The sequence below is a fragment of the Loxodonta africana genome, chromosome 5 (genome assembly GCF_030014295.1).
Source record: "Loxodonta africana isolate mLoxAfr1 chromosome 5, mLoxAfr1.hap2, whole genome shotgun sequence".
Taxonomy (NCBI): domain Eukaryota; kingdom Metazoa; phylum Chordata; class Mammalia; order Proboscidea; family Elephantidae; genus Loxodonta; species Loxodonta africana.
In genome coordinates this window covers 114,929,886-114,954,682 of record NC_087346.1, presented here as the reverse complement: position 1 = coordinate 114,954,682, position 24,797 = coordinate 114,929,886, and the positions used below count along the sequence as shown (strand labels likewise).

At 36.2% G+C, this 24,797-nt stretch overlaps 1 protein-coding gene across 4 annotated transcripts in view; it reads right to left on the bottom strand.

The window, feature by feature from the left end:
• The window catches only part of ATP8A1 (ATPase phospholipid transporting 8A1), a 256,187-nt gene that overhangs the window by 169,002 nt on the left and 62,388 nt on the right, over positions 1-24,797 (bottom strand). For 2 of the 4 annotated variants that reach the window (XM_064285867.1, XM_064285869.1), the window contains exons 7-13: positions 21,351-21,424; positions 15,469-15,538; positions 13,563-13,690; positions 6,934-7,045; positions 5,625-5,790; positions 4,259-4,386; positions 1,771-1,848 (exon numbers count right to left, since the gene is read on the bottom strand). In XM_064285867.1, the coding sequence (XP_064141937.1) occupies positions 1,771-1,848; positions 4,259-4,386; positions 5,625-5,790; positions 6,934-7,045; positions 13,563-13,690; positions 15,469-15,538; positions 21,351-21,424 (756 nt within the window). Of the gene's footprint in view, positions 1-1,770; positions 1,849-4,258; positions 4,387-5,624; positions 5,791-6,933; positions 7,046-13,562; positions 13,691-15,468; positions 15,539-18,164; positions 18,239-21,350; positions 21,425-24,797 lie in introns of all 4 variants that reach the window. The other 2 variants (XM_064285868.1, XM_064285870.1) reach the window with 2 other exon arrangements.

The following is a 24,797-nucleotide window of genomic DNA, read 5'->3' as shown; positions in this document are numbered from 1 at the left end:
TTCATAATTTGCATTAGAAAGTGCCACTACTGCTACTTAACGTTAATAGAGCACTAAAACATCTTAACATAACAATTGTAGAATTGAAGACAGCTTGTGCAGTTAGCTTCATCAACACCTAAACTGATTAAAAAAGGATTAATTTTGGCCTAAATGCTATCTGAAAAGTTAGGAGTTGGCATATAGCAATGATGCCCCCAAACCCCCCAAAAATATGTATATATATTTCTCAGCTGGCATGGATAAATGGGTTACAAATATATAGACATGTATCAGTATAGTATGAAATACAAATCTAAAATTCCTATTCGACTACTGTTAGACTCAGACTCACACAACTTCATTGATGAATTTGTCATTCCTTCTTAGGTCAAAGCTATGAGAAATGTGAATACAGGCAGTCCCCGATTTACGACGGGGTTCCATTCCAATGGCTCCATCGAAAGTCAGTTCAAACAAAAGTCGAATGCCTCATTTGTTTTTTAGTTTTCATTATTATTGCCTTTTATTATCAGTTTCTTTATAAATCTGATCTTTTTGTCTTTGGGGGTTGGAAACATTGCATATAAACTTAGATATATTTTAAAACTTATATGTATAAAAAACACACAAATCGTAAAAATTTACTCTGATGATGAAGAAGAGTTGTATGAAGTTGGCATTTTGTAAGTTGTGGTAATCACTTGTGGAAGGTTCTGGATCATCCGGATTATTCCTGGGAATGGGGATGGCGTTTCTAGTCAGAAAATTAGTGAGAGTTGTCTGTATGGTCCTTTTCTTTTTTTTCTTCATATATTTCATGGTAACATTTCTCTGCTTCCTGGATCTGCCTATTGACTTTAGCAAAGCGATCAGCATTTGGGTCCATGTTTTCAAGCAACTGAAGTCCCCAGTATAGTTTAGAAAAAAAACTTCAGCTTATCTTTTCAATGTAAAATCTTTTGACAACTTCTCTCCATTCTCTTCATTATTTCTTTCTTCTTCAGTATTCCTTTCCTCTTCAAAATCCATTCAGTCTTGATCAGTCAGTTCCCCTACTTTGTGATCTATGAGCTGTTCCACAACAGTGATATCGAGTTCTAAATTCAGCATTCTTGCCATACGGACGATTTTCCAACCATCTCTTTTATCGTATTACCCTGATCAAATGCTTGGAGCATGCTCGTTAGAGTTGAACACAGCCCAGCTTTCTATCCGTTACTACTGCCAACACCGACATCGATTTCACTGTAGACAAGGCCATAGCGTGCCATACTATAGTGTTTTGAACAGTAAATCATAAAACTGAACATCTGAGAGTGAGTATCTGAGAATGACAGCATCAGCAAATGACATGTTTCAACATTGTATGTAGTACATATTACTAATGACAAGATGTACAAAAACAAAAACAAAAACAAAAAATGGATGGTCATTAAGTGCGATTCATCGTACCCTGAATACCTTGTAAGTCGGGGAGTACCTGTACTATATTTATAACCCACAAATAGCCAATACTTTAACTACTAATCAGACTGTATACTGAGGGACATCCACAGGCTTCTGCCGTATCTTTTATCCTAAGAGTGATATCTGCTTTAAATAGCATTTTTAAAACTTTATTTGCTAAAATTGAAAACTATCAGTCATGTACTAGCAAATGTACTTAATGCTAATTTTTCAAATAATAGAAAATTAGAGGCTGTCAATTCATCTTAGGTTATCATATAAGGCAGAAATTACACTGAATCTAACTTTCAATTCAGCACAACGACAAAAAATGGAGTCTACCTGGCCAAGTTCCTCATTCAGATTAGATGTCCGAGCCATAGCAGCAGTGTCTGTGGGTTCATAGTGCATGTCGAGATCCTTAAAAAAAAAAAAAAAAATCAAAGAAAGCACTGAATAGAGCTGTGTACCAGGAACCGGATGAAACTTTAAAAGAAAACAATTATCTTCATTCTTTCATAGGTCATTGTTTAATTGGTGAGTAATATATGTAACTACACTCATATACTGCCATACCAACACCATTTTTGATGATTTCCCTGAAAAGTGTTCAATGTATAGTTATTATATTTCACATTAAGGGTAGAACACTGTGGACCTACAGCATGTCTTTGTATCAAGCAACCTAGGTTTACTATCCTCCCACCATTTATTAGACCTACTGTAAAGATTAAACAAAAGCACATGTGAAATGACCTCTATGGTGTCTGACACAAGATAAGCGCTTAAGAAAAAGAGCTAAAAAAGCAGCAACTAAATATTGCTCAAATAATTAGGTCTCTAAACTCCTTTTAGGGGGATTACTTAAGAGACTTTATCTGATTATACTTTCTTGGCCAAGTTACCTAAGAGATTTTATAAAGTTACCTCAGAAAAAGTTAAGGAAAGTCAGGGAAAAGTTACCTAACAGATTTTATCTGGAACTTTCTTAGCTAAGTTTCTTGCACTATCTATACTTGGAAGCACAAAAAAAGTACTTCTTAAAAACAAAAAGTTATAGTTTTATGAAAATTTGTACTTGCCTTATACCTAGTAATAAGTGGGTTTGACTATATTATCTTATGAAAATAAATATTTTCTATAGAACACTTTACTGGCAAGTCAAGGTTATAGTTTACTTATTTTGAAATCTCAAATAAAAGGCCAAAATCTAAATCAAAGCTAATCTCTCTCACATCTGTATTCTAGGCCGATCAATATTACTTCTGGAATAGGCTCTTCAGTTTTAAGTGCCATGTTTTAAGAAGGATATTAACCAACTGGGTCAGGGTCAGAAAAGTGACTAGAATGGCCATTACTCTGGAAATCACATCAAATGAAGAATAGGAGGAGATGACAGAAACTTAGCTGGGAAGGGGGAATATGACAGAAAAATAGGCATGATATCTGAGTTCCAATGTTTTGCAAGGCAATCATTTAGAAACAAGATTAGATATTTTCATAACAGACTCACTGGGTAGAATCAGAAAAAAAGGAAGGCAGTTGCTAGTCTAATTTCCATACAGGAAGAAGCTGCCATGTAAGTTAAGACTGGAAAATCAGTCTTCCATTTGTCAAAAAACCAAAAACCAAATCCATTGCCATTGAGTCCATTTTGACTCATAGTGACCCTATAGGACAGAGTAGAACTGCCCCATAGGGTTTCCAAGGAGGGGCCAGTGGATTTGAACTGCCAACCTTTTGGTTAGCAGCTGAGCTCTTAATCACTGTGCCACCAGGGCTTCTTCATCTGTTAGAAACCTTATAAAATCTATGTATATCAGATAGGTGGTTGAAAAGAATAAGCCTACTAGTTTCATCTAATACTACAATCAGATAATTATTTCAAACAAATGTTATTTTTGAAAACCCAAATGAAAAATAATTGTTAGACTAGTTATTTGACTTTCATAATGAGTTACCTTATTATTTCTATAAACGGGACTCCTTCAAATGAATTCATATAAATTTTATTACACATTTTTCAGCAATACATCTTCTGCACAAAATAAGCTATCCTGCAGCTCATTTTATATTTCTGAATTATGGTGATCTTTTACCACCGAATTAAGAAATTGAGAATTGAGGTGAATTAATTTACCAAAGTAGTGAATACAGTGTGATTTGTATAGTGCTCAATTGTTTATGCAGCTCTTGGCTGTATCCCAAGATTCCTGTGACCCATACAACCACAAGGAGACACAGATAAAGCATTTTATCATCCCCATGTTAGTGTACCAGAAAATACATCTCAAAGAAGTCAAGGGGCTCAGCAAAGTTCACTCAGCTAGTAAATATCAAAACAGAACTCTAATCCATATATTTTGACTACAAATACCATGGTTCACCTTTCCCCCTTGACCCGACCACTATGTAACACAAAATAAGTTTCTTGAACTAAAGACCTATTTTCCCCAGGATGTCTGGTCTATAAACCTGCATGATTAGAAGATGGGGAATTTTGTTACCATTATATTAGGCTCAAAAATATTTTGAAATCCATCTTGTAGTCAATAAACCTGCTGCCATTAAGTCGATTCCAACTCCCAGCAACCCTTATAGGACAGGTGGAAACAGACTGCCACATCTTTCTCCCGAGGAGCAGCTGGTGGGTTCTGAACCACTGACCTTCTGATTAGCATCCAAGCTCTTAACCATTGTGCCACCAGGGCTCCTTGTAGTATAAAAGGTAGATATAATATTTTTTTCTGAAAGCTCAAATGACCTTATCATAGGAAAAATGACGATATGTATGCTTAGGGTCATGAAAACAACAGTAATTTAAATTTACCCAATTTATGAAGTATGCCTGGGTAAACTTCACCACTTCTAATGTAACCAACAAGCTGATAGGAATGAGATTGTTGAAAAGGATGATGAAGGTCAAGAAATTCAATCCAAAATTATTAGCGCCACCATCTGTTGGAGGAGTTGGGAAAATGTCACTTACAATTTTATATTTTATTTGCATTGACCAAAACTTTCACATACAAAGAATTTTCTTTATTATATAGCATATCTAGATAATTTGGGAGGCAAAATATGCTGATGACATATCTTTAGTCTCAAATATATTCTTCAAGGTAGAATAATATTATTTGTATCTAATTTATTGTTAATCCTATTAAGAACTGCAAAATGGTACTGAAAGTGAAAGTATTTAAAATCCTGTTTCAAACAGAACATTTTGAGATATTAAGGACAACACTGAGGGTTTAGAAATGTAAAATCTCTATTGGGTAGAATCACCTTTATAAAAATTCCTGAAATGCATGTCCAATTTAAAGCAAGCAAACAAACAAAACAGTAGCAAAAACAATCCAAACCATGAGTACTAACAGCCCTACATAAGTTATACTCTTCCTCCACAATAATGAAAAGCAAAAACTTATCCAAGGTATATTATAAAGTATGTAAAGACACACATTGATGATAGTAATAACAGTTCAAATGTTCAAGTAGCAAATCAATGGCTGTACAATTTGGAATAGCCGCAAAAAGCTAAATAAATGTAATAAAAATAAGTGAAAAACAATAATATTTATATGTTTTTGCTACAAGATTTTACTACAATTTGCACACTTTTGGAAATTAAGTATTTACCGGCTAAGTACTCATCAAATGGAAATGCAAAGTCACTTCCGAGAAATATCCTGAGGGCTAATGACCACCACAACAGTAAAAGCATAAACGCTGCAAGACGACCATTAACACAGAACTGACCTTAGTCATGAGTTCATATGAAAGTACATTCAATTTAAATATTTTTTTAAAGCATGTAAACTACTGTTTGGTGCTTTAAAAAATAAGCATATTTATAATCTCCTTTACAAATAATCTGCTTTCCTTACCAGTTATCTAACTACCTGTGTAAAAATATTTTTAAACAACAATTTCATGTTAAATGAGTATATTTACCAAACATTTTATACTACCAGGGAGTGCTCATTATGTTTTTAGGGATTCTATTTTTTTTCTTTTACTGAAAATCTCATTAAAAAATAAAGATTAAATGCCCAGTTACCTCTGCAGTAAGGTCTTCTTTTTAGAAACAGGAAATTCCACAAAATAAATCAAGATCAACTCAATTGTGAAACAAATACACGCTTTAATGAAAGAAAAAAAAAAAAAAGAATAACAGGAACTTTAACACTTACAGTTTAGATTGAGATACCAGTCCTTCCCAGAATGCCTTCGATTCCAAATGGCTGAGCCCACAGAACAGATAAGAGACATGGCAATTAAGATACAAAATAAAATCAAAATCTGTACATTTGTAATCCGTTCCACATTTGAGAGCTTAAGTGGTGGACTTGTTGAATTCTGTGAAAAGAAACAATTTGAGCAATAAAAAATGTGCACAAATGATTTATTAATGTGTATTTAGTATTTTGATGAGGATGACAAAGGAAATCAGAATTCATCATCTAGGCATGGACAGGCACATGAAAATTAACAGAAAATCACAGATGTAATAAGCTGTCAATGGTTAAAACCCATTGCCATGTAGTTGATTCCAATTCACAGTGACCCTATAGGACAGAGTAAACTGCCCTGTAGGGTTTCCAAGGCTGTAGTCTTTACGGAAGCAGATTGCTACATCTTTCTTCCGAGGAACTGCTGGTGGGTTTGAACTGCCAACCTTTCAGTTAGCAGTCAAGGGCTTTAACCACTGTACCACTGGGGCACCTTACCAAGTCATACAGAGGACAGAAAATTAAATCTATCATAATTTATACAAAGTGATGATTTACAGAATTTACAGAAGGGTTAGGGGTGGAATCATTAACAGCGGTCCTGGTTGCCTTATGCTAACAACTTTGTGCCTTTACAATGTATAAAGTTATCAGCCCTCAGAGCAGATTTTCATTTAGTATCATAAAACCGTTTCCCATATCCACCTGACCAATGAACACTGATTACATTATAAGGTAGAGAAGGAGCACCTACGGCCATGTATAAACATTACAAGCACTAGGATTAAAGCTGCTGGCAAATGGCCTTATTTCTTATATAAACAAACATAAAGGCTGCAAAAAATGGTCAGCGCTTGATTCACAAGTTGTTTTTTAAAATTTTATATAAAAATGACGATAATGTTAAATTTTAATGATTGTATTAAAATAAAAATATAAGACAAAATACTTTAATGCAGAGCATTCATAGTTAAATAGGCAACTTAAATCCATCCTGGGACTATTCAGTAAATGCTGTCAGTAGGCCCGTACACGAAGAGTTCAGGCATCGGGCGACCTCTGGTGAATCTTTCCAGCATTCTGTGTGCACCGAGCCATTTCTTGTAGGGAGGCCCCACTCATCTGAAAAGGAGATTCTGGATGTATGGCGTGGGGCTCAGGAATCTGTGACAAATGACCTGCTATGTATGGGACTACTGCACTGAGAGCTACAAACAGCACATTTTCAAAAGACTCAGATCCAAAAGGTTTTCACGGAGAACAATCCCACCTGCATCAGCTTGGTGTCGTGTCCAGTGTAGACAACTATTCCATGGACCCACTGCGTATTCCTCAGCTGAGCCCCTCGCAGGAGAAGCTGATCTGCTCCCAGGGGAACCGTGCTATGGCAGAGAATCTCGACATTAGAAACCACGTTTTCTAAAATGTTTAAGATTTCTGTAGCCGCTCTATAAAAAACCAAAACCAAACCCACTGTCATTGGGTCGATTCCGGCTCATAGCGAGACTAGAGGATGGAGCAGAGCTGCCCCATAGTGTCCCCAAGGCTACAGATCTATGGAAGAAGACTACCACATCTTTCTTCCGTGGAGCGTGGCTAGTGGGTTTGAACTGTTGACCTTTTAGTTAGCAGCTGAGTGCTTTAATCACTGTGCCACCAGGGCCACTACAGAGTTCCGAAAAGGTTCTGTTATGGAAACCACTCTTCTCACGTTTATTTTTGGAAAAGAAGTAATTTTCCTCCGTCTAAGGATCATTTTTTTTTTTTTTTAAGGATCATTTTCTTACATAAGAATGGCTGGAGGGAAGTGTTTCATTTGCTGCTTCTCCTTAACATCATACCAGCCACCTCCCACAACTTCATTATCCAAAATAGTAGGAGATGTTTTGGGATTCACAGAGTAATTGTTAGTCCTATTTATAAGTTTTCCCAAATTAGTAAGTCCATTTAGGTTTCTTAGATGTTTTGATGTGGTAGAGCTCAGACATTTGTTCCCTGCCTACTCGCAAACTTACTTTAAATTAAAAATAGCTTTGAGCATAACAAAGGTTCAAAAATAACACACAAGGTAAGACAAATGCACGGATCTCACCATATAATTGCACTGGCACTCTTGCTCTCCAGAGGTAAGTCCCTGTATTTAAAACCTCTTGGATATTAATTTTATAGTATTTGAACACCAGTTCTCCAAGAACTGAAAACAAATTTCCAGTGAATGGTAATCACAGTTTGTTATTGTTAGGTGCTGTCGAGTCAGTTCCGACTCATAGCTACCGTATAGGACAAAGTAGAACTGGCCCACAGGGTTTCCAAGGAGCAGCTGGTGGATTCGAACTGCCAGCCTCTTGGTTAGCAGCCATAACTCTTAACCACTGTGCCACCAAGGCTCCGGTAATCACTTGGCAAGTCTTAAACATTCAATGCACTTCTAAAATAACTGCAAATTTAACTTCAACCACATTTAAATTCAATTTAAACCACATTTTTCAAAAATAAAGCCCACGTTGGATTTCTGTGGGTTTTTTTGGCAAGGCTACCTACTATAGTAAGTTGTTGGAAGATACGACCTCTCACAGGCAAATCAGAAGGGTACAAGACTATCACAAATACATTGGGAGTCTCGATGGAAATGTAATACACAAAAACTAATGGTCAAAGGATTCCTATCAAGTCTTCATTTTAAAAAGTAAAAAAAAGTCATATGGTAAAGAAAAAAAAAAAAAAACACTTCCAGAAAAAGAAACAATTTGCCAAGAAAAGTCTAAGAGACCTTCCTTGTCACTGGTGACAAAGTAAGACTGAGGCCTTCATTTCTGGTGGGTTTTTATGGTCCAGCAGGGTTCCAAGGTGGGCTTGGGTGGGCCTCAGGAACTTTGCTTCAGGAATTATGCAAATTCTACCGTCTCAAGTAAGATCAACCAGATGTGTGGGTAACAGCACTTAAAGCCTTTCATTTAAATGAATAAACCTTTAGGAAACTGTGCATTCCAATGTAGAAAAGGGACAAAGTAACTGTCACCCTCATTTTTCATGCACAACTGCATGCCTTCACAATCATTCTGGGAAGGAACCCCTCTGGTGTATGTTTCAAGATTTGGGGTATAGCTCAGACTTGGGAGGGATCTCAGGCCTAAAGCAGGTTTCCAAGAGGTTCTTGGGAAGTTGCTGGACCATGTCCTGGGGCACATCTGTGCCACATGTTCCTCACCTATTTAAAAAAAAAAAAACCAAGTTGTCATCGACTCAGTTCTGGCTTATGGCAGCCCCATGTGTGTCAGAGTACAACTGTGCCAGGAGGGTTCTGTTTGTTTGGTTGGTTTTTTGTTTTTAATATTTTATTGAGTTTTTGGTGAAGGTTTACACAGCAAGTTAGGTTCCATTTGACAATTTCCACACAAATTGTTCAGTGACATTAGTTACATTTATCACCATGTGTCAGCACTCTCTGTGTTCAGTCTGTTTCCTTTCCAGTACTCTAGTTTTTGTGCCCTCTTATTTTCTCATTTTTGCTTGTTAGTAACTGTTGGCCTTTTGGTCTCAGGCTGATGGATTTTAAGTAGGGCACCAATCTTATGGGTAATATTCCTTATTTTGTGTGCCACTCTGCTGTTTCACTAAAAGGTGAACTCAGGGGATCGTCTCAGTTGTAGGTGTAAAGAGTGTCTCAGGGAGTCCTCTGTTCTCTCCTGTTCCAGTTTGTGTGGCTTCTTCTTCTTTTTCTCCTTTTAAATAAGAATTTGAGTTCTGCTCCATATTTTTCTCCTATTCTATCTGGGACCAAGTATCATGACCCCGGTCAGAATGGTCAGTGGAGGTAGCCAGGTACCATCCAGTTCTTCCGTGCTCAGAGTAAATGAGGTCGTGGCTCTTAGAGACTTGTTTCTTCTCTGAGCTTTGGTTACTTTCACACAGTTTTGCTCCTCATGAGTAGAGACCTGCACCTGTGTCTTAGCTGGCCACTCGCAAGCTTTTAAGATCCCAGACGCTACTCACTTCCCTAGGAGGCAGATCATGATTTTTGTGACCTATGTTATGCCAAATGACTGAGTTGTCCCATGAGACTATGGTCCTAAGCCTTCAAATCCAGAAAATCAATGTTGGAGGGTATCTGGTTATTTCTAAGGAGTATCCACATTTGTGTGTTCAATGAATATATGTGCCTGCACCCAAATAATTGTATTTGCACGTACCTATAGATAATTCTGGAGCCCTGGTGGCACAGTGGTTAAGTGTTTGGCTGCTAACCAAAAGGTTAGCAGTTTGAATTCATCAGCTGCTCTTTAGTAACACTATGGAGCAATTCTACTCAGTCCTATAGGGTTGCTATGAGTCGGAATCAACTCAGTGGCATTGGGTTTGGTTTTGGTTTTATAGATACTTGTATTTGTTCTTAATTTTTTTATGTACACACCTGTATAACAATTTGTGTATACCCATCCACAAGTGCACAAAGACTCTTTTTTACTTCAGTTGTGCTATGCTTACTACATCTACGTTCAGTCTCATTTTTTGCCCATAGGATTTTCAATGGCTATTTTTTCAGTAGATAACCAGGACTTTGTACAGAGGTACCTCTAGGTGGACTCGAACCTTCAGCCTTTCTATTAGCAGCAAAGTGTGCTAACCATTTACACTGTCCAGGGACTCCTCTTACTTATTAAATGGGGTGTAATACAGTAACTATCACTTCAGCATTTGTGGTGTGGATTGATTGGGATTAGCTGCAAGCTCTTCAAAAGTAAAAAATACTACTTTTCAATCACAAGGTTAAAAAAAAAAAAAAAAGTTAGTATTAGTTTTCATCAGAACTCTAATTCCAGAGTTCTCTGGCATTAAATAATGACCCTTTTCCTTAAAGGAATCCGCATACATCATCCAAACACAGGGTCTCCAAAGAGCTCTGGGTAATCACTGTAAATGTCAAATGTGCTACAAATACTTGGGCACTGAGAATCTGTTTCCACCTTTCATACAAAATGAAACATGTTATACAAATCTATTTCTAAATCTTGGCACAATCCTACAAAGATTCTCCTTCAGAGCATGGGTTTGCTTGGCACAAATTTCATGGGGGAACTGATAAGAAATGGAAGCTGGCCAGTTAGGAATGTCAGACTATAGAAATGCTACTTGTGTAAATGGCCAAATCTTTTATTAGTTTATAACCATATGTTCGTGAAAAAATCACCCTGCGCAACTTTTAGAACATATAATTACTCCATAAATTACAAGAAAGCTTTTGGTGGATCTGAATGAGGATGAAGGTTCGGGGTACAAATCAACTGTCCTTTACAGTTCAAATAATTTAATACTGCAATTATAAAATAATGAAAGCACTGATAGCACTCTCTCAGGCTGGTGGGCTGACCTAGTATGTTTAGCTAACATTTAGTTGGCCGCTAAGAATGCCTGGCAGATAAGGCATACTGTAAAGTAGAGGAGGCAGGGGAACGGGAATAGACATTTAGAGAAGGAGGCAGGGAGAGGCAGAAAAGATCCCGTCTTTCCTGCCAGCTACCACTCCACAGCTTTGTAGCCTTTTAAAGCATAGTTCTTTGAAAAAGTTGCTTGCTATTTTCAATAGCTCTCTTTCCATTATCTCAACTCATTCCCATCAGGCTCCATTGAAACTGTTCTAATTATGCTCAATGATCTATCTCTACTTGCTAAATCCAACAGTTAACTCTCAGCCTCACTGTACTTGACCCACTTTAGTCACTCCCTTTGCCTTGGTATGGTTTCTTCACTCTCTCTTGGTTTCCATTCTACCAACTTGGTGTCATTGTCTTTCACTGGTCCCTCCTTTTTCCCAACTTCTTAATACTGGAGAGTCTCAGGACAGTTCTTAGGGCTCTTCACTTTTCTATCTATAGCCTTCACCCTGTGTGATCACTTCCAGCCCCATGGTTTTAAATATCAACACCAACAACTCCCAAATTTATCTGACAAACTCAGGCCTCCCTCCCAAACTCCCAAACTCCAGATTTATATATTCAGCTTCACATTTCTATTTGAATATTACAAACTTATTTAAAGGAGCCCCGGTGGCACAACAATAAGCACGTGGCTGCTAACTGAAAGGTTGGCAGTTTGAACCCACCGAGCAGCTCCACGGGAGAAAGACCTCGTGATCTGCTCCCATAAAGATTACTGCCAAGAAAACCCTTTGGGGCAGCTCTACTCTGTCGCGTGGGGTCACTATGAGTTGCAATCGACTCAATGGCATCCAACAACAAAAGCTTGTTAGTCCAAAGCTGAAATGCTTATCTGCCTCCACTCAACATCCTACAACAGATCCCCTTTTCACTTAGAAAGAAACACTTTAATGGTCTACAAAGTCTTACATGAGTTCACTATTATCTCTCGGCCCCTCTTCTATTTCTCTCTTCTCTGCTCACTCCACTCCAGCCACACCGGCCTTCTTGACATTCTACGAATATTCCAAGCACAATAGCACTATAAGATCATGTAACGATATAACAATTTGTACTGACGATTCCTTTTGCTTGCAATCCTCTTCCTCCAGATATTCAAATGGCGAGCTTCCTCACCTCCTACTCACCTTTGCTCAAACATTACCTTCTCAGTGAGACTTACTGGAACCACCTGAACTAAAAATGATTCCCTCCCAAGGACTCCCAATCTCCCTTATTCTGTGCTGTTTTTCCCCCCCAAAGCATCTTTCACTTTCTAACATACTATAAAATTTGCTTATTTATCATTGTATTATTCATCTATTAGCCTTTCCCTCACTACAAGAAAGTAAGGTCAGAAAGGCAGGAATATTTATCTGCTTTGTTGCTGCATCCTTAACACTTGGGACTGGCCTATCCCACGAAAAAAAACACAAAAAAACAAAAAAACCCACTGCTGTCAAGTCGATTCTGACTCATAGTGACCCCATTGAGTTTCCAAGGCTATAAATCTCTACAGAAGCAGACTACCATATCTTTCTCCTGCGGAGCCACTAGTGGATTTGAACTGCCAACCTACTGGTTAGCAGTCGATCGCTTTAACCACTGCATCACCAGTGCTCCCTGGCCTAGCTCACAGAGGTGCCTAATAAGTCTTGGTTGAATGGATGAGGAAAAAGGCAGGAAAGAGGAGAAGGGGGGGAGAAGAGCAGATCATAACCACAAATAACTATTAGATGACACAGCCTAGAAAAGAACACAAGGAATTATTCAGAAAAGACAAGAAATGATTCAGTTAGGGCTACAAACATGTTCCTTCTGGACCCCTGCTGAAAATTTGCATTTCTAACAAGTTTCCTGCTGAGAATTTATATTTCCACCCCAGATGTATTGAAACAGAATCTACATTTTAATAAGATCCCCCAGGTGATTCTTAGGTATAACTTCCTGGGAACTTGTTAGATATGCAAATTCTCAGCAGGGAACTTGTTAGAAATGCTAATTTTCAACAGGAGTTCAAACAGGAACAAACTGGTTTGAAGCCCTGGATTCCGTACAATGAACCCCCTGAAGATAGAATCTGAATTCCTTGAGGTACCCAGGGATCACAGAAAATGACCTAGGCCATGAAGATGTGTGCTAAGCCTATAATTGGGAATTACAACATGGGTATCCTGGCCAAACAGTGGTTCACAGGTTATTTACACATTAATATGCCAGGAGCCTGGGCATCTCCCTGGAAACACCCAATTGCCGGGCTGGCAGGAACCCTGGGGAGGTCTTCAGTTATGCCATATGTATTGGGGCTAAATATCTAGGATTTTCACAAAAGGACTCTGTATAGAAGAGTAATGTTTACAAAAAGGGTTCTAAGTGATCAAACTTACAGCACAAGAAAATAATATGTACACAGACCTGGAAGAAATTCAGCAATGCTCTGTCACACAGTGAGTTCCATGTTTGTTATGAAATTGATTTTACATACCCATGTCCATCAAGCCTTATGTTTCCAACAAAATCGTAGAGATGTCTGTTTGGACTTTCACACTCGATTCTGCCAGAAATTCTCATCAAACTGTCAATGTCTTTTATATCTGACGTTGCCGGTAAGCCCTGTTTAAAATTTTTTAAATAAACAAAAAAGTATATTAAGTTGTGGGTAGAGGAGGGCTTCTGAATACATCCAGGCTTTAAGGACACGACAAAGTCTCAGATCTAAGAGATCCCACTAAGCAGATCTAAGAGATCCCACTAAGTCGTGAGCAATTCTTTCCGCTTCCACAATCTCTCCCTGTCAAGTAATAGTTAAAGGGCACCTTCCTCACCAATTTAACACAGGCTTTTAACATAAGAATAGGGCAGCTTTTGTAAAAAGTTCTAAAACACAATTAAGAGATTGTAAACTAGTCTGCAAAGGTATTTTGAAATAAGTCTCCTAAAGAACCATCTGTCTCCAAAAATAAAATTAATATTTAGCATCATACAGTGCTGAATTTCAAACAGGAGTTGAAAAATAAGTGGAATCTATGTCCAAGGACAGTAGTAATGTTTCTGTTTTTTTAGCCCACTAAGGGGAAAAACTCCAAAATACTTCTCCCCTCTGGCCAACTGGAACCAGCTGTCAGTCAATTTAGCTCATTTTTTTATGGCACTGTGAGTTCAGGGGCTCTGAACTCAGCATGACAGCCTATTCCATCACACCTCAACCTCCTCACCAGTCATTGTTACCACTCACCTAGAGCCCATTTTAAAGTCCTAACTTTTAAAGCTTCAAAAACATAAACATTACAGTTGTTTTCTGCTAGAAATAGTATGAAAAGTAATATATGAAACATAAACCATGTCCCAAGATAACTGACAGTTTTAGAGCACCAATGGAAACTTCATCTTTTCAATCTGGCAAAGCCAAATAATAATTTGGGTCAGGTGAATAGGGGAAATAAATAAACTAATACATGTCAAAGCACTTAAGACTATTATTATTTTAGCATCAATGTGGTGGCTATTACATAAACTATTTTTCTTTATAATTTATCTTATTTTTGTTGTTGAGAATACACACAGCAGAACATACACCAATTCAACAGTTTCTACACATACAATTCAGTGACATGATTACTTTCTTCAAGTTGTGCAACGCTTCTCACCCTCCTATTCTGAGTTGTTCCTCCCCCATTAAAATAAACTCACTGCCATTAAGGTTCCTATCTGATCTTCTGAGTTGCTGTTGTCATTTTGATCCCATACAGATAGATCTTAAAAGACCACAATCCTCAAGGCTGACATTCTTTACTAGTTAAGCTAAACTATTATTTGGCTTTAAGAAGACCTGGAATGTTTTTGGTTTAAGGTTTAAAGATTATCTCAAGGCAACAGTTTCACGACTCCATGGCTCCAGAAAGTCTGGATTACATGAGACTTTAAAATTCTGTTCTACATTTCACCCCTTTTGATAAGGATTCTTCTACAGAATCTTTGATCAAAATGTTCAGTAATAGTAGTCAGGCACCATCCAGTTCTGGTCCCGTAGCAAAGGAGGCAGTTGTTCACAGAGGCAACCAGCCACACATTCCATATCCTCCTGCTATTCCTGACTCTCCTTCTTCCTTTGTTGCTCCAGGAAAAGAGAGGCCAACATACATATAATATTTTTAAAAATGAGATGTAGTAGCTATATGATGGACCATATCAACAGTCAAATAAATCTGGGTCTCCTGTAATACTTACTGACATCAGCCTATTAAATCTCTTATAGCCAGAGTGGCTCAATGAGAAAATATTTGCAACTGAACAGAATTAATTCAACTCAGGACAATACCACTGAGAAATAAAGCTTTTATTTCCATGTAATAAAACATCAATAATTACGATAAACCTGTATTAGATCTTACCTGTCTAATTTTCAGGTTTGTTTCTCCATCTAAGTTGGATGTTTCAATGTAACACATGGCCTGGGGCTCACTGTTGTTTAAAATGGAGAAGCACAAAGATTTAGAGAGGCAGGGAAAGCATAATAATAATAACCTTAGTAGCTTATTTAAAAGCTCAGGCTCACTGAAGCTTTTGATTCTAGACAAAGCCATGAGTCACCTAGTTTCTTGATGTTTTTCATTCTAACAGCAAGATGCCATGAGGCAGAACCCATGCATGACAACTTATGGGTCAGCTTTTCAGCGAGAAAGACTCAAAAGCAATTTCCTTCCTAACAACAATCACTGCTGGTCTTCAAGATGATGTAAATGAACAGATCTGTCACATTATATTTAATTTGTTCATCCATACAGACACAACACAGACTCCATCTGCAATGTAAAACAGCTTTGTGTCCAGAATTATCTGCAGCCCAAAAATATCAAGTGAGATTTCACGCTTGTGGTGCACATGTAAATTGGTTAAGAAAAGTAACTGTGTAGAAAATTCCAGATTGCTGCTTCTACAAGCTTGCATTTACTACTCTTTTATAAGTAATAAACAGGATCATATGAAACATAACATTAAAATTTATTTAAAGCCACTTTTAAAAACGGCATGAATAGACTTTAAAATGTAAGTGGACATATACTTTTCTCCCACTATTTTTTTTGTTCCTGCTCTCCTATTTCTTGTAGTTGCTTCACAGATTTTTTGGCAGCAAAAGCTAAAACTAAATATAAAACTAAACACTGGCCAACTTGGCCAATATTACTCCTTGACCTGAACCTAGAAGACCAAGTTTATGTGTTCCCACCATAGTGTTTTAGCAAAATCTGGTGTGGGGTGGCTGTTGTAAGAGTGTGTGTTCTCGTTTTATCACAGACAGTACATCTTCGATTGTCTCATATCTTGCTCCTTAACACACTGACTTTATTGGCTGAGAAACTACAGACATTTGAGTTTGTAGCCCAACTATATAATCGATCCTCAACTATAAGGAAAATCATTCTAAAACTAAATCCATCATATTAGTGCTTGGTTGTGTAATAAGCCAAATTCACGAACACCATATCAGCATCTACAAACATAACCTCTGACATGCAGGTGTGATCAAAGCTGGAAAGAAATTTGCAAGTCACAAACACCTGGAATTTTCTAGTCAGCTTCCAATTTGTACGTGTGCATAATAGATTATTCTAAGCTTCAGAAATGCACTTTTAGCTTAATTTTGTGGCCTGAAGATTTGTGAAAATTACTTTTCACATTCATCTTATATTTTACAGATTTTTTTGGAAGTTACTCTGCAAGCTGGCTGTTCAACTCACTCTACGAACTTTCTTTCATAAAGGCTGCTGTTCCTTTTCCCCAGTTGGAGAAATATTTTAATGTTTATATTTTCATTCTATCAATTGTTCAAAGTTTTATTTCCTACCACGGTCACCATGGTAATTTAGTTCTAGCTATTGCTCCCAGTTTGTAACTCACTTATGTATATATCTGAAATGTAAATGGTTTATGAAATAAAACATATCTTCTGATAACACAGAAGCATGATGACAAATGCTAAATGAACAATGTGGATTCCATATTCTGGCAGGAAAATGCATTACAATTTTACAGATCAATGTACTTATCCAGGGTAATTCTCATATGAAAATGAGAATAATTTTTTAATTCTTTTTTTTTTTCATAAAGTAACTCTTCTAGGGAGTGAAATGGCTGACTTCTCTTTGAAGTGGAGCAAACAAAATATGCATCCAAACCCACAACGATCTTAATGGCCACTTAAGACAGCTGTTACTAAAGCAGCTCTTAACAGTGCTGTGAAAAGGCGGCAAGAAGTTTCAGATAAGGAATCATGCTAGAGAATAAATATTTCAGCAAATTATGATGACATCCAAAACACAAACTACAGTCAAAGAGGCAAAGCAGGCTTTTTGATTAGTAAGTGGGGGAATGAAACGAGATGCATATTACAATACAGACACTAGTCGACAGCTGAAATTTATCACAGTAACGTGCACTTTGTCACTAGTTACAAGTGGGATAAAAATTGATCCCAAAGCATGCGGTACAAAATGTACAACATCCATCTTTGTGCAGAGGGTCCTCTATAAACCCCATACGAGCCCAAATTATGGTCATAATCACTGGAGGGATTCTATAGATTTTATAGAAATTTTCGAATATAAGAATAAAACAAATGATTAAAATATTAATTTCTCAATAAGTCTTTGTTTCACGAAAGCTTAACATTGTTCAAAAAACAATATCCTGGGGAGGTAATAAATTAAGCCTTAGTATTTAGGCATGTTGTTAAATATGAATATGTATCAATGATGCATAAACCTGTTGCTATCGAGTCGATTCTGACTCACGGACTTACAGGATCGCTATGAGTCAATGGTGCATAGGAAATTAAAATCTATCTTACTGGCATCCCTCTTGGACTCCTACTGATAACAATAGGAGCTGAATTTGCCCAATTGAGGGATAAACATCATCCAACATTGAATTTAGAAAAGGCTTTTCAAACATCTGTGAAATGCTCATCACCAAGAAGTATTGGTTTTAAAGGAAGAGACAAAGAACTCATCCACATTCAGGTGAACTATTCTCTGGTTTAGGGTGAGGACCCACTTACACATATCCTGTATAACTTGGAGGTTCTAACCTTGAGGACAGACTGATGAGATCTGCTGGGAGATGTTCCCCATTGGTCACTTTCACTATCTCCCCTACTGCCACCTACATGTCCCAGTTTAAAATAATTAAAATGGAAAAAAAATGAATAACAGAGTAAAAAAAAAAAAACAAACAAACAAATGGACAAAAGAGACAGAAAGTTTGAAATTATTATAAAAATAATACATGTTAATAAAAATGTCTAATGCCAATTTTTTCAAAATTTATTTTGATCAGGTCTAAAACCATTAGAAAACATTTAATATGTAAGGAATACGTATTTGTTTTTAAGTTCAATTTCAATGCAAAAATTCTTTGATTTTTAATGTTTTCTCACAAGCATATCTTATCAAATTAAAGTAAAAATGTAATATAGACAGCTACTTTATTTTATAGATTTTTCTTTCTTCAATGCCTCACTCCGATGCCATAACAAAGTATACTGCACTACCCACTAAAACAGTAACAGTTAAAAATTTTCTGACTCTAAAAGGTTTTTAAAGCTAATTGCATAAATACCTTATTAGCTTTAATGCAGAGACATGAATCTTACGAAGTTAGATGTCATCATTGCAGTATTTTGAGTTACTTGGTAATTAATAAAGTCTAGGTACTTTTTTTTTTTTTTTTTTTAGGTACTACATTGTGTTGAATCCAGTGCAAAGTTTTCAGAGATGGTATGAAACAGACATGCCAAGAACCTCTTTGGACTTGAATTCATAGCTTAAATTTTTTTACTCTATTTTATACTTTTTAAACATATAAATGTATTAGTTATTTTTTACAGGCTAAAACTTCAGTTTCTTAGTTTCAAAACTGAAGTCAATAAAACACAAACTTTCAACCATATTCATGATTTAATTTCAAACTACCTCACAAATTACTATTAGGATTAATAATTGGAAAGTATTTGGAAATTAAAATACTCTATTATTTATTCTTACTGTTAAATTATGCTCATTTGCAGGTGAATATCACCATGTACTTGGTTAAGAGCTATGGCTGCTAACCAAAAGGCCAGCAGTTCAAATCTACCAGGTGCTCCTTGGAAACCCTATGGGGCAGTTCTACACTGTATTACAGAGTTGCTATAAGTCAGAATCAACTCGATGGCAGTGGGTTTTTTTTTTTTTTTTTAGGTATTTCTTAAGGCTAATGTAGGTTCAAAAGAGTTAAGGAATACAAAAAACTTTTGAGAAAAAAAACGTAAAGTGGTATCTTGCTACTTGGATAGAAATATCTATCTAATGAATCCTGCTAAACAACAAAAAGCAATGAATCAAATAATCTGTATTACCATAATCATCTCCGGAAGAAGTTAATTACTTTGGACAAAGTACTAAGATATAGAAACTGTTTTGATCTACCAACACTGACAGCTATTAGTAAATGCTTTTAATGTTTAGAAAATAAATTCTGTAAAAATGTATTATAATTTAAAAAATATAAGCACAGAGCTTGCTAGAGAGTTTCAGGGGTTAGGGAGGGGCAAATGACAAATATTATAAAAACTTTTAACTTAGAATTAAGTATAAAGTCAGGGCAGTAATCTTCATATTTGTGAGCATACAAAAACAAATATAGTAATTAATGGCTCAGCAAATACAGTTCTGTGACAATGTCTCTAAAGTTTTGTTTAGGAAAACATCAACACTTTTTGAAATTAATGATAGGTTTTACTATCATTTTGAACTTTCTTAGATAAATATAACATAAATATGGTAAATCATCTAATACATTTATCAAACTTTTACATAGTACCACTAAGTGCACACCATTCTGTTAGCTAGGCACTTTCAGATTTAAAGATTATTAATTTAAACAAAAAGAAGGATCAGAAGAATGGAGGAATATGAGAGCTTGATCATTCAATTCACTGTCCTCACTTTAAAAGATGTGAAATCAAGGCCTGGAGAGATTAAGCAGTTTGTTCAAAAGCACCAAGCCAGGATAAGAACCTGGTTTCCTGACTCCTAAGCAAAGCTTTCTCTAGTACCTGACACTACTCAGAACAGAGGACAACAATGAGCTCAAGGTTATTAACCGCATTCTCACATGGCTAAGTGTGAACCATTATCTTTCCTTCAGTTTCAGAAACCTACCCTGAAAAAGTGATAAGCAAAGGAAACTAATAACAGAAAGGTTGAGTGAAAACATCTATATTAATTTTTCCTGTAATCCAAATCTCCTCCATCCCCACTGAAAACAAAAACCTATAGGAAAATGGCACGAAAAACCGACAATTATAAAACATGGAAATAGAACTATCTGGAGTTCCTTCAATTACCTGTAGACTCACTTCTATAAATGTCTGGATAGCTTTTACTAACTCAAAGTGTCACTAGCTTGTCATAAATCCAATCACTTTAAACAATGACCTGATTAAATAGATTTTGAAAAAAGGGCACTGCCCATATTCGTATGCGGATTTTATAAATAAAACTGTCCAAGGAAATGATGATAAACAACCTTTAAAATATTTCAAGTGTTTTTTTTTTCTTAATTTATATTAGGACTAGTTTTACAGTTTTTAAACAAACTCATCTGAAAGTCACATTCTTTAAAAGGTTAACAGTGCCATATATTCTGAGTACTAAACTCATGACTATCTTAAATATGAGTAAAATAAAAATTATTTGAATTCAGTAATTGAAAGAAATGAAAAGAATGGACAAAGTATTTTTGTTGTTGGAACTATGGCATTTCAAAAAGTATGATGACAAAATAGAAATCATTCAATTTTCTTGTACCATTTCACCAGAAAGATTAAAAAACTTGGCAGGAATATACAAATGCATCATGAAGACATTTACCGTGAACAAGGACTATAAGATAAAATCAACAGAACCCAATCCATGTATTATATAAAATAAATGATAGGAAATCTTGAGAGTTAGTGACTCATACTAAAGGATCTAGATACAGTCTTCCTACTCTTAATTGTAACAGTCACTTTTGAATTATCAAGCATAGTACCTATCATTTATTCTATACGGCAAACATGAAAGAATCCTTGAAGTCCAATCAACTTTTTTTTTTTTAGTGCTTAATTCAAAATCATTAGAGAGGTTTAGAATTCTTCGTTTATTCCTTATTTCCTTGGAGCAATCACAAGGTCAATGCAGGGTAGAGAAACCATCCTCTACACTGTTTGAGCGTCAGTAGGTATCTCTACCTTGATGAGAGAAGTACAGTGTCAGCAGGTATATACTCTTTGCCTTTTATTATAACTATATCTCCAACATTTACCTGAAAGAAAACTGGGAATCGGTTAATTATCTGCATTGAAAGATCATTACAAATATACAGCCCATTGCATTTAACCATAGACTACAGTAAAGATGGTTACTGGCAAGCAAGAACCACAGATCTTCAGAAAATGGCATAAAATTGTCCGTGAGGCCAGGCGTGGGGCAAGTCTTACAAAAATGAACTTTGTATCTTTATCAGCTATATAACTTATCTTAATAAAATTAATCTATACCTTCTATGCACTTAATTGACATCTCGACTTCTCATAATCTCTCCTTTTCACATAAAAATAAAAAAGAGGAATTTACCAACTGAATCTCTACCCTATTTTAAGTAGATCTCAATACAACTGGAGAAAATATCTCTCATATATATTCATCACTCCTCACAACAACGCTATGAACTAACAGCTGTTCTAATTCGTAATTAGAGACAAAGAAAATGTGGCTTAGATTAAGTTATTTCCCCAAGATCAGAGTGAGTAGAAGGGCTTATCTGCAAAGCCTGATTTTGTGTAAGTAAATTTAGTGAGACTATCGCTATATTTTAAATTAAATATTAATGGCTTACTCTCCTTCTTTTACTACCTGTTGGCATTTATCTGAGCACAGCATGAAGACTAATTAAAGATATATTATTGCCAGAAACTGGCAGAAGTAATTTAAATGACGGGTTTGTCATCCTGCCTTTAGCAAACAATGAAACTACAACTCGGTAACAGCCAGAGCCCTGGTGGCACAGCAGTTAAGAGCTATGGCTGCTAAGGCTGCTAACCAAAAAGTCGGCAGTTCGAATCCACCAGGCACTCCCTGGAAACCCTATGGGGCAGTTCTACTCTGTTCTATACGGTTGCTATGAGTCAGAATTGGGTAGCAACTTAGTTGACCAAGTTACACTGACAGCTGCTCCCATTAAACCATAAAGTTGCCCTCTCTCTTAGTAGCCAGGGAAACCTAGAAATAAGTTTCAATAATTAATTAATGGAAGAAATATCTTTTTGTTCTTCCCCCTCCCTACTTCTCCTTAAACCCTAAAGCAACAACTTAGGGGAGAAGGAGAGAACAGCATCCTCAGGGGAAATTGTGATAAAGTCTGTGGAGACAGCCCACTGTGTTCTACTTTATGCGCTGGATGAGGGACAGCTGGTGGAAGGGGGAGGGAGGGAAAGAAGGGACGCTCTGGATGCCTTGGTTCCAAAAATATTTATTTTGACATAAATCTAAAATCTGGAATATGTGAAACCGAAATAAACTGGCTGAAAATCAAACTGTCCAATTTTAGGCCCCAGCATATTTATATTTTTATTAACAACTTTTTGGAGATACAAAGTCTTAATCTCCACTGCCGTGCAGTCATTTCCAACTCACAGCAACCCTACAAGGCAGAGCTGAACTGCCCTGGAGGGTTTCTAAGGCTGTAGTCTTTATGGAAGCAGACTACCACATCTTCCACCTGCAGAGTAAGCCAGTGGGTTTGAACCAACAACCGTTCTGTTAGCAGCCAAGTGCTTAACCACTGTGCCACCAGGGCTCAATCTAAAGATATATATTTCATGGTGAAATATTCATGCACGAAAGCAGCCTTATAGAGTGACTTTTACACATACATACACCCCACCACTCCATGCTTCCTCACAAAACCAGGAGAATCTGTTGATTGCGAGATTATTCACCTGAATTCTCCACCTGCACCTATCTCAAAAAACCTGAGAACAGGGTCAGCTGCATCTCAACATGAAGAAGAGTTTTCTGTGGAGAGGCCAGTGATGACAGCTGCTTACATTTCACGAATGGAAGTATAATTCATCCTGTAGAGCTTTGTAATTGCAATAATTTGTTTTTAAACTGGATACGTGCAACTTAACCTTTTGAAACAGGGAAAAGGCTTCAGGGCAACGGCTGGAGAGATGAGCTGCTAAAGCTGGAGACCTGAAGTCTGCCCATATGGGAATGACTAGATGTACTCTAAATTTGTAGGTCTTTTGAGGACTTCGAAGTAACCACAGTATCCACACGTTTAGAAAGACAAAGAACCCTGAACTAAAGCCTCTTGCTGTATGGTTTATCATATTACGTTGGCATGTGGCTCAGATTCTTGGTTTTGGTTTATTGGTTTAATTTTTAATTGTGCAAAAATATTATATAAACCAAAGAAGACACTTGTCCCACAATCTGGCTAACCCAACAAGTAAGCCTGCTTTTATATCTGTCTAGTTAGTGTTCAATAAATGTTTTTACATAGCTGACATTTTAGTGCACAAGATTCTGTTCTTTTCACCTATTATCACACTTTATGATATAAAAAAAAAAATAGGACCCTTAAATGTCTTGCTAGATGCTGTGGCATATACACTCAATAAATACTTGTTGAATGAAATGCATAATTATATAATGCAATAATTACAGCTTTTAGTTGCCACAAATTGTACCAATATACCAATCAGTGGACTGCCATAATGTATTTATGAAACCCTTTCCAGTTGTTGGATACCCATGTATTCTAATTTTTCACTATTATAAATACTACAATAAACATTTTTATACTTGTAGAGATTTTCTCCTACTTTATCATTTTCTTGGGATAAGTTCCCAGAACTCCCTTTTTATGGTTTTCAATATGAAAAGTCAAACTACTAATCTATGATAGTATGTCTATGAAATATTTCATAAAAATAAAAATTCTGAAGTACAATGAGTTTGTTTTTACTTATTGAACAGATAGCAAATAGAACTTCAATGTCATTTAATTTGCATCTTTTATTAGGTTGAATATTACACTAAGTCTGGTTACTTATTATATTTCCTTTTGCTTACTGCCAAATTTTCTTTCCTATTTATGTAACAATGATCTTAATTGTGTCATATTTGTTGCAAATATTTTCTGTATTCTACCTACTTGAGGTACGTTTTGCTGTATATTTGTTTTAAAGTTTATATAATCAAATTCCATAGACCTTAGTTATAGAACCATTTCTATTTAACTAGTATGGGAATATTACTGTTTCTCTAAATACTAAAGTATTTATTATATTTTGCATGTTTTTCAAAACCCATGTTTTAATAGTTACAGCTGGAATTTCTTTAGCAAGGCTCCAAGTTAAACATAAACTCTTGTATCTTGAAACTGCTAGTCTGTGATCAAATAATCCTGTTACCAATTGTTTTAATCCCGTACTAAATAGGGTTTGTTTCAGAGCTATCTACTTTCTATTCATCAATGTCTATTTTTGCAACAGCTGGATATTTTAGTAAATTTTGCTTTCTATTTTATAGTTAACCCTTATTCATTGTGCTTTATTTTTCTAAAATAGTCTATTTTCTTTATTGTTTATTTTTGAAAATAAGGGTAAAAATTTAGTTAGCTCTAGAGG